General features: G+C 35.4%; 1 protein-coding gene across 2 annotated transcripts; it reads right to left on the bottom strand.

Moving 5' to 3' along the window:
• Positions 1–6858: 6858 nt before the first annotated feature.
• On the bottom strand, positions 6859–10477 carry LOC111911891 (uncharacterized). 2 transcript variants are annotated; one of them, XM_023907639.3, is made up of 2 exons: positions 10318–10477; positions 6859–9147 (listed from the first exon to the last, which is right to left on the bottom strand). In XM_023907639.3, the coding sequence occupies exon 2, from the start codon at positions 9059–9061 to the stop codon at positions 7154–7156; it is 1908 nt and encodes a 635-aa protein (XP_023763407.1). In that variant the 5' UTR covers positions 9062–9147; positions 10318–10477; the 3' UTR covers positions 6859–7153. The 2 variants fall into 2 exon arrangements, with proteins under 2 accessions (XP_023763407.1, XP_023763408.1); XM_023907640.3 differs by having other exon boundaries at positions 10371–10475.
• Positions 10478–11406: the final 929 nt, after the last annotated feature.

Below are 11406 nucleotides of genomic sequence, written 5' to 3'. Positions count from 1 at the left end.
AGCAAATTACCCCATGCATGATCTAGAGCTGGGGGCTGTGGTTTTTACCCTTAAGATTTGGAGACATTATTTTTATGGGGTTAGGTACACTATTTATATAGACCACATTAGTATAAGGTATCTGATGGATAGGCCAGACTTGAACACCAGGTAAGACAGATGGTTAGACGTGGTGAAGGATTATGACTGTGAGATTATGTACCACCTTGGGAAGGCTAATGTTGTGGTCGATGCCTTGAAACGCAAGGCAGAGAGTGCACCCATTAGAGATTTTATGTTTGAGGATGGTTATTGTTTCACCACTGTTGGACTTGATCAATAAAGCACAAGTAGTGGGGTTAAAGAGGGAGAATTTGAAGGAATAGAAAATCAGGGGCCAAATTTCGTTATTTGTTAGGGATACATGTGGGTTATTGAATCAGTGCGACAGGGTATGGGCTTCGGCTTTTGGCGGGGTTAGGCAGATGAGGAAGCACACAAGTCTAAATTTTCGATTCATTCGGGAGCCACGAAGATGTACACGGATTTGAGATTGGGCTACTAGTGTCCCTACATGAAGAGGGAGATAGCATGGTATGTTGGGCGGTTTCTGACTTGCCGGAAAGTCAAGTTTGAACATCAGAGATCCCACGACATGATGCAGTAGCTACCCATTCCTATGTGGAAGTGGGAAGAGATCACTATGGAATTTATTACATAGTTTTTGAGGATGGCGCATGGGGTGGATTCTATATGGGTCATTGTTGACAGGTTGACCAATAGTGCTCATTTCATCCCCATTTCAGAGAGCATTTCCGTCGAGAAGTTGGACGACATCGACATCAGGGAGGTAGTTGCTCGTCACGGGGTCCCAGTTTCAATGGTCTCTGACTGTGATGTCCGTTTCACCTCCAGGTTTTTGAGGAAGTGTCATGAGGATTTGGGCACTCAACTGCATTTTAACACATCATATCACCCCATACCGATAGACGGAGTAAGCAGACTATTCAGACGCTTGAAAATATGCTCAAGGAAAGTGTGCTAGATTTTGGTTAGAGTTAGGACACTTCTCATCTCCCTTCGAGATGTTTTACGGGAGGAAGTGTTGAACCCTAGTTTGTTGGGGTGAGGTCGGGCATCAAGTTATGGGGAGAACCGAGGTAGTACTTAAGACTACTGAGTTGAAACAACATGTGCACAATTTGTTGCAAGCCGTACTGAGTCTCAGGAAGAGTTATGTTGATCGGCGACGTTCGTACCACGAGTTCCAAGTTAGAGACCTTGTATTTCTGAAGGTGTCACCTTGGAAGGGTGTCATGCGGTTTAGGAAACGGGGAAAGTTGGGCCCCAGATTCATTGGTCCTTTTAGGGATATCGTCCAGGTGGGAAAAGTTGTGTATTGATTGGATTTATCTGACGAGCTTAGCCAGGTTCACAACACTTTCCAAGTCTCTCAGCTGTGGAAGTATGTATCCGATTAATCCACAGTAGTACCCTTGGATGACATTCACATTGATGAGCATCTAAATTATGTAGAGAGACCGATTGTAATCCTTGAAAGGAAGACGAATATCTTGCGTAACAAGGTGGTGGGCCTAGTATAGGTGCAATGGCAGCGCCGAAAGGGTTCCGAATGGACTTGGGAACCCGAGGAAGAGATGAAGGAGCATTACCCCGAGTTGTAGCAGAAGACTTCAAGGAAAAAGTCTGATTCAAATAGGGGAGAGTTGTAACATCCGGATCCTCGAGGTATGGAATTTAAAGTAAATTATGAGTTTTGTATTGGTCACGACATGATGAAGGTGTCATCACGATGTGGCATGGCCATATGAGGAGTGTATTTCATTTAGGTGTCATGATATGACACTCTATTGGCCACGACGTGACATTTGATTACGGGAAAACCCTAATTTCTTGACTTGGACCTTATTTAAAGGAAGTGAGGGTTAGGGTTTTCTCCACCCTCAACCTCTATCACTTCCTAGCCCCCTTGAAGAAAACCTTAATCCATCTCCTCCATTTTTGAGCTCATCTTGTTGTTCTTGGTGGTTTTTGAAGGAAGAAGAAGGCTTTTTTAGTGGGGTTATTGTCACTGTAACTCAATCAACTCTTAGGTTTTGGTTTAAAATGTCCCTTATGTTGTTTTTTAGTAGTTTAAATCACCAAACTATTAAAATACGTATCAAAAACACCATTTTTTCAAATACGAAGGGGTAAACTGGTAACCATGTTGATTTCGCAATCCAGATGGGATCTTGATCATAATAACCTGTATGCATGAGTGCTATGTACAAGTCAATTATGCATCTCACTCCCTACAGCACAAATACTTTTCTGGAACTCTTTACCCTCCATTAAAACATTAGTCATCTCAATCTATTTCTCTATCTCTCTTAATTTTTCTAGAAATCTTCTTCTCATTTGTGTGTTTGTTAACGTGAAATAAGCTTCAAATATCTATTATTCCTTACAAACTTAGACACTTCAATTTACCAAAGAAACAAACAGAAAGCATACAACTATGGCAAAAAGGAGACCCAAGTATCAACCGCAACCACATACGAGGAAAACTCCATCATTCTCATCCTTTATCCAAGAATCCATTATCCTCTGAATTGTCGATAAACAGAGGATTACATGATGATAAATTACATAGTTTATCAGATTACAATGTGATAAATTACACCGGATGCAGCAAAACGGAGCAACATATAGGACTATGTTTCATGGATCTGCACACTCAATTCAAAACATGCACATATGAACAACAAGAAGAGGGAAGAAAGACGATTGGGGCAAATGCTTACTTCTTTATATTTGATAGAGAAGTACAGAAAGAAAAAATTGATTACAGGGGAATGAAAAGATAAACTACTTATACTCTAAAATTAGGCTCGTGCCATTTAATTGCCTCAAGAATCGAACTCCATTATCTCCTTCATACTATGTACTTCATCCCGAAAGACTAGGTCGCCAATTTTGACCAAGTCACAATTACTTTCAATACTTAGTATCCCAACTTTATTAGTTTATGTTCGGAATTTATAAGAGCTATTCATTTTATTGAATGTTAATTCGTCAACTCATAGCTAGAGGGAAACATGTGGATATGCTCACGATATCAACATATCGTGATTGATGTCTATGGAATTGTAGATTTATGATGAAAGGAGTTGCAGGTATATAACTTATGATGCCATGTTTGATTTGATTTCGTAATGGGCAGAGAAATTAGTATTACATAAACTTTTGGTGAGGATTTCAGAAGTGCAATTTCAAATCCATTGATAGATGAAGAACCTAAATTTGCTGGGTTTTGAACATTGATCACCAGTTTTGCAGAGTGTTCACCTGCAAAATTAGTTTCGAAATGGCTATTACTGAAGTCTGAAGCAACTTTTCCTAGCCTCAATCCTAATTAGAGAGTAAGATTTTTCTTAAGTTAAAAAACAAAAAGAAAAAAAAAGTCATGTGAAACTGGACTCCATAATCTCTTTCAGACTATGTACTGCATCCCAAAAGACCAGGTCACCAAGTTTACACTTCATTCTTACCGGTGAAACCGGGAATAAAAGTCCTCACACCCTCTTTTAACAAATAAGACTAGAGTTTAAGCACCTAAAATGCCAAAAAAAAAAAAAAAAAAAAAAAAAAAAAAAAAAAAAAAAAAAAAACATAAGGGACATTTTAAAACAAAAACTAGTAGTTGGTTGGGTCATGATGACATTAACCCTTTTTAGTGTAGAGTGAGCATCTTGACTAGCCTTGAGACGTCATTGAGCACTTCCTGGACTTTTGTGGATTGTAGCACCTGTTCCGTGACTTGAGTTGTGGTTTGTCTGACTTTGTGAGGAAGGTGAGTCTTCTCACTATATTGTATAAGATGCTAGTTGTCTTTGTGACTCTTGCATTGTATGTTGGGTTTCGCCTGTTTGTTTGTTGGGTGTGGCCCGTTTGTATGTTGGGTGGGGCCCGCTTGTATGATGGGAAAGGCCCGTTATAATGGGCAAGGCCTGATGTTATGTATGGTATGTAGTATTTTAGGGAACTCGCTAAGCTTTGTGCTTACAATTTTGTGGTTTAAATATTTTCAGGTACTTCCAGTTCTAAAGGGAAAGGGCCTGACTTGACTATACAATACCCCTTGATGGCTTTTCCGCATTGATTATTATCATTTTACTCTGATGTTTGAGAGATACATTTTACTATGATTGGTTTTGAATAAATGTTTGTATGGTTTTGATGGTTTGAAAATGAAATTTTTTATTAGTATTTTTCGGACATTACAAGGATTGCTCATGCCCAATCTCTAAAGCATAGTTTGAGGCATTGTTGTCGTTTGCAGGTTTGGCGTAGCCCAATGGGTCGTTATCAATGCACAAGTCGTACTAGGGTGCAAGCAAAGACAAGATGAAACAATCAAAACATGCTTAAGTAGATTCATTATAGCAACACTAAACACGCTAGAACGAGCATACAATATGATCATTGTAGCCTTCATCCCATACCATTATTCAGAAATTTGGCATGCGCCATCTAGATCCAGGAAAGAGCTCATGGATTGAGTATACAATATCGAATTACATAGAGGCTAACTGGCTTGACTTAAATCAGGAACTAGATAGGCATAATATGCATTCGTTTCGACAAACTTCAATGTGAAACTCATACTTCAACCAAAATACCCAATATATAATTCATATCCACTTGTGAATGTAATTCTATATGAATTTTATACATACATCGGGCACGTTAAAGATGTAAAAGAAGATAGAAATTATGGATTTTGGGGTATTGCTCTTTTTCTCGGTCATAGTGAAAATTATTAGCATCATATTCGATCAGATTTATATGTCAAACTAATAACACATCCTGGAGAGTACACAGTGACTTACGCAATACACTGAGTCACTCATTGAATTTTGTTGGATCGAATTTTGCGACATCTGAATATTGGTTTATTATGTCGGTCGGCAGACACTATTTTTCTCATTGTTAAAAGATATGGTGTTATCGTTCATTATCTGAGCAAAGAATGTTTTACAACGTGGTTCCCACTTTAATATGGACCGCAAGACATCCCAAATCATACATCTATTGTGATCACTCATGTTTACGGTAACCATTATGTGATTGTTGATTTATTGGACCTTGACTGAACTGGAATTACCTATAACCGGGTCGGTTTCGGGTACCAATGTTTTTCATATTTCGGTTTTCGGATAAGAACCAAACCCGGAAAGTGTTGACGCATTCTCTGCATTTGTTCGCTTTTTTTGCTCGCTCCCTCCCCTTCTCTTCTTGATCGTCGGCAACAGGCAATCATCGATTTATACGTTTTGTTGTAGTGGAAAACAATTATGAAATTCATATGTTTCGAAATTTTGACAAGTGTTGATATAATTTTACGAAAAAAAAAATCGCAACTCAAAGGTATCGTTCAACATAAGCAAATTCCAAAATTTGTAATTGCTTTTATGATCTATAAAAATAATTAATCAAATTGTTATATTTTCGTAAGAAGTGGTCATTTTCAGTTCTTATATTTTTTCTTAAGCCAATTTGGTCAGAAGTGGTCTTAAGCTTTTTAATTTGTATGTGTATCATTCTTAATTTCTTTTAAGTAGATTTCATCATCATAATTGTTCTTATTTCTTTAACTACAGCTAAAAAAATGCCAATTGCCAAACACGCTTGACCCTCTTCAAAGTCATTCGATACCTTGAATCCGATGTGCCATCTGCCTTTTCTTTCCTAAATTCATATGTTCCCTCAAGTTTTAAGCTAGAACACCACTTAACATGATCATTTATTACATTTGTCCCAAAAACAGACTCCTAAAGTCTAACTAATAATGGGCCGGAGAAAAATTAAATAGACCAGAAATGTGATTGGATAAATCCGGTGTTAGACCCAAAAACTGGTGTCCGTACTAGAATGGCTCCGGAACCAGTATCTCTAATCCGCTTCGGTTTTCTGTTTACATTTTCACTTGCTCATCCCTAATTTATATTATTGTAATGTTTTTCTAATAATAATAATAAATAAATGAAATAATTCAAATAATTCAAATAATATTATAAAGAATAAAAATAAACTAAAGATTAAAAAAAACAATAGAAAAAACAAAAAATTAAATTGGTAACCAAAGAGGTACATCTAAAATAACCCAGTAAGAATTACGACAATTTACATCATGCAACTCTTCAACCCAAAACAAAACTCTTCATTTAAATGTTGGTATATTTAAAAAATTTATATAGATAAAAAAAATGTCAAAAAAAAAAACAATTGTCGTTTGCAAGTAATTATGAATTAATTTGTTAAGCAAAATAAACATAATAATGTTATTACGATACGATTTTGTATTTTCAAAATTTAAATTGAATTTGATTTGTTACCAAAAAAAAGAAAATAATAAAAATCATAGAAAAATGCTACACGTAAAAAAAAACATTCTAAAAAACTAACACATGTCATTTTTAGGTTTCATTTATTAGAAGAGAGATTTTCCACAAGAATTCCGAGCAAACCACAAAAACTTCCATTTTAAACTCTTCATTTAAATGAAATGAGATTTTACAATCTAGATATAATTCTTACTCTTCATTATAATGATAATATTACCCACGTGTAAAAATCACATCTTAAATATAAAGAGCTATCATAAGAATTCTGACATTTAGAAACAAAGCATAACATGTAATATCATGAATAAGTCAAATATGTTACACCATTGTCGCCGAGAATGCTTATTAAAAAATTCATGTCTTTGTTTATGTGTTGACTATCTAGTAACAGGCCAAAAGTTAAAAACAGGTAAAGACCAGTTGCAGAGCATATAGAATATATAGATTATAGATACATGAACCCAAGAAATGAATAAAACAATAATTAAATGTCACAATCAGACTAAAATATATCTTTAAATAAATACATCCTTCCTCCTTGTATTCATTCATCTCTCACATTTTGACCTCAAATCACAAAGTCAAAACTAGCATTTTACACCCTTCTTCAGGTACATTAACAAGCATAAACTACAAAGTACCCCAAACAAATGGACTTTTATATCCAGTATAAAAACAGGGACAAACTATTATGCACAGTGTCCAACTGCCTAATGCACTCTCTCTCTCTCTCAACTTCAAACAACAAAACTTTATGTCATGAATCAGACCACTACCTCATCATCCAAGTTCACCACTTGCTTAACATCCGCTAAAACTGCTGACTCATCAATATCATCATGATCATGGATGTTTTCTTCTTCTTCTTCTTCTACTGCTATCACTTGAAGAAACTCATCAGGAACAGCTGCAGGATCCAGCTCACAACAACCCTTTGGAGCATTCAAAGATTCTTGACCTGTTAGAAAGTAAGATGGGATTTGATGCGAAAACCGCGTTATTTCACTTTCCGGAATTACCCTTCTGTCCTTGACATTTATCTGCCTATGAAACACGGTTTTAAAGCCTGCAACTTTCACAAGTTGGGTAACCTTAAACCCTTCTTCTTCTTCATCACACTCATCAACTTGAACAATTTCATACTTATGTTTGAAATTGAATTCATTCCGGTTTTTTTCCTCATTCCATTCTCTGTATAAAGCCCAAACCTCTCCTTTCCTTGGATAAACTTCAAAACTCCCATTTTCCATTTTCTTAAAATTAACTTTATGTGAAAAATAATTAGCAAAACAGAGACTCTGGTGTTTGCCTATTCTAAACTCCCCAAATGCTTTCTTCAAAGGAAAAACATCCATACTTTCGTTATTATTTGTTGTTGAATTAAGAAGCCAACATACCTTTATTTTGAACGGATCGATTGATTTCACCTTGTGGATAAAAGCGTAATTTCTTGGCATCCCATCATCATCATCATACACTGCCCATATTTCACCTTCCCGAAAACGCCCTTCGCTTCTTTCCCGATCAAAGTTGTGAAAATCCGGATCCTGGACATCAATCAGGAGTGGTGTCATTGTGTTCGTTCTTGACAGCTCATTGACCGAGTCATCTTTTTGTTCTTCTTTCCGGTCAACCTTACAGTTGACCAAAGTTTCTGACTTCCATTGACTCAATCTTTTCTTGATTTCGATTCTTGCCTTATGAACAAGTAGAGAATTGACATCATTACTCAAAACACCTTTCTTCAAATCAACCACTCCACCACTAGTATGATGCCCAGATGATGAAACATTACCTGATCTTTTCTTTTTTCTTTTTAAAGCTTCCTCACGTTTAATGGCAGCCTGAGCTTCTTCTCTTTCCCTTTTTACCCTTTCATAAGCACGTTGAACCAAAGTAGCAGCTTGAACAGAAGAAGCAGGAGTTGTTGTTGTATTGGAAAACGGGCCCCACTGGTGGGTTGTGTAATCACCAAGATTTTCACCTTTCCTATGTTTTGCTTGATTCTTGGTTGATATTTTGGAGCTTTTTAAACCTTTTGTAGAAACTTTTGTATTTGGGGCAGGAGTCTCGATTGCTAAAAAGGGTTCATGGCAATTTGGGCATAAGAGATTTTGATGAAGATACATTCTTAAATACTCGTATTGCATCTTGCACGCATGGCATACAGTCCAAAATGTCTTCAAATTTGTTTGTGAAGTGGTTGCAGTTGCACTTTTAGTTGTAGTTGTAGTTGTACTTCTTGTGAAATTGTAGAAACCATTTTGATTAGTGTTTGTGTTTCTCTTTTGGTCATATGCTTTTCTTCTTGCTTTATCAGATAGCAGACTCCATGCTTCTGAAATATACTTAAATGCCCCATCTGCCCCTATGGATTTGTTCTTGTCTGGATGAAGAGACAAAGCTAAATTACGGTAATGCCCTCTCACGGTTTTATCATCAGCTAATGGGCTTACACCAAGAATCCCATAAAAATCTGATTCACCGTTTATTTTATTTTCTGCAGCAAGATAAATATCTAGAGTTGCTATCATTTGAGTAATACCCTCAAGTTCAGGAAACAAAGTTTGGGCTTTTAAAGCAAACTTTTTTGCCCCTGAAATGTCTTTTGTTAAAAATTTCCTCTCTGCTATTCCTTTCGCCCTTAAAGCTTCATCTCTATTGCACTCCATTTTTTTAGTGTTTTTGCCAATTCAATTATTTGAAAAAATAACAATTACTGCTTCTCCATTTGACTTTCAAAGCAATATGATTTGACCTGATTCAAGATAATGACATGCATATATTAGAGGTTGGATCAAGATTTTGAGAATCTAAATTCTAGATTTCATGCCAAAACAAGCAGACTGAGTGGATGTGGAACACAATATCTATAGCAAGAAACAATTACCATGTAAAATATTTCTTAATTGACACCTTAATGGATTCCCTAATTTTACAACCAACTTTGTTGCATCACTACACTTAAAAGTAATATAGACAAAATAGACAAAGAATTCTTTAACTTCTAGATCAACTAATGCAAGTAATGGAGACAAGAATATAGAATCAAGGATCCCAATCTGCTTGCCATTTGTAATAACTGTATTGACTACTCTGTACACATTAATTGTAGTGTAATTATAATGAAACAAGAATAGACAAAGAACATTGTAATGAAAAAGAAGCCAATTTCCCCATTTTATTTCATTTTTCTACAGTTAGACTAATGGCAAAAGTTCCATAACGTGATACAATTAACGTTTCAAATATATATATATATATATATATATATATATATATATATATATATATATATATATATATATAGAGAGAGAGAGAGAGAGAGAGAGGGAGAGAGAGAGATTCTAAAAATTAATTCAAGTTGCATTAGAAGATTCAAAGCCTAGAGAGTTCAAAGGAGAACTTCATAGAAAAACAGGAAAACCATAGATTACAAAAGCTATTAGTGTTGGGCAACAACTTCAATTCCATGGCTCAGAATTGGATTACAGGACAAACATGTTGGATGTTGGTGTTTAACTCCAAATCGGATTTTAAACCTTCAATTCAATGCACTAGAAAATGGCTTACATCCCTCAACTTATTAGTTATTTATATGATTACAGAATACAACCCCACCATTAGTTCGATATACAAAACAAAGCGCGTTGCATTTAAAAGATCACCCTAAATCTTAGATGAAACTAGGGTTACAAAGTGGTAAAAGACATTCATAAATCGCTTTAATTCAGCAAATCATAGATGAAACTAGGGTTCAATCGTCGATCTATGTAGAATTTCAATATCCAAATAAGCTCACAAATCACCCATCACAGCCTTATACGAATCGAGGAGATTAGCAAAAAAAAAAACCTAATCATGCAATTGAATTGAAACAGCAAAACAATCCACGCACATATAGCAAAAAACAGTATGAAGAACTAACCAGAAAGAAGAACTAATAGCAAAAAGCGTAAAACTCGGTTGATTTTGATTTACCAGCAGGGCACAATCTACGAGCCTCCGATGAAATAATTTGTGGTTTTAGCCCCTGTTTTCTCACTCGACACTACAAAATCCCCAAAATAATAATACTTCTACCCTTATTGAGTTTTGACGGTGACTACAATTTTCATTTTAACCCTAACCCAACTTCAACTTTAAATAACCACCAACCTAACCATGGTTAATTTTAAACAAAAGGACAAATTTGTCTAATCATATTTATCATTTTTTTTTAAATTAAAAATAGTTCGATCATCAAAACAACTATTATTTCCGTTGATAGGATCTACGAAATCATCAAAATCATGTCATTTTAGTGAGATTTGTAGATGGATCGCAAATTTCGCAAAAAATGTGCGAAATCACTAAAATGATGTATTTTTTCTTTATTTTATAAAAAAAACATAGAAAATGATAAATCTTTAAAAAAACAATCACAAAGACATAGCTCTTAGTGTTACTCCTGAGCATCGATTTCGTTTTAGATATCATATTTTATGCTATTGAAAGTTTATTTTAAGGTTAATGATTCATCCTAGATTTTAATGTACTTTAAAGATACATGTTACTGTTGATTTTATGAATATTTAGGTACGTATATGTAGTGAATATTTATTTCTAAAGGAAAAATTAACTGGGAAAATTAGTTGGGGGGTTATTAACATCAATTACATTATCCAGAGGTAGAGGAATTATCAAAATATATACCTAAGTGCACATACATCCTAGAATCTATGTTTTATTAGTTATAGCAACATACTTTCAAAAACAACAAAAGTTAAGAATTACCAGCCTCGAGTTCATTTGCTTGTGATATTGTACGTGTCAGCTTGTTGCAAAGATGAAGGATCCAAAAGAGCACCCCTCCAATGGAATCAAACCCACAACACTAAAAGCAAAATGATTAAACCCAAGTTAGGGGTTATTCGAAAATCACCAAACCCAGGAGAGAGGTTATGATTTTCATCCAAAGTGTGTGTGTGTGTGTGTATGAGAGAGAGAGAGAGAGAGAGAGAAAGGCAGAGTTAGA

The sequence above is a fragment of the Lactuca sativa genome, chromosome 8, assembly GCF_002870075.4.
Source record: "Lactuca sativa cultivar Salinas chromosome 8, Lsat_Salinas_v11, whole genome shotgun sequence".
Classification (NCBI taxonomy): domain Eukaryota; kingdom Viridiplantae; phylum Streptophyta; class Magnoliopsida; order Asterales; family Asteraceae; genus Lactuca; species Lactuca sativa.
Note: the sequence above shows the minus strand (reverse complement) of the source record. Positions and strands in the feature narration are given on the sequence as shown.

Excerpts from the sequence above, each read along its gene's own strand:
- LOC111911891 (XM_023907639.3), bottom strand. The coding sequence starts at position 9,061 with ATGGAGTGCAATAGAGATGAAGCTTTAAGGGCGAAAGGAATAGCAGAG.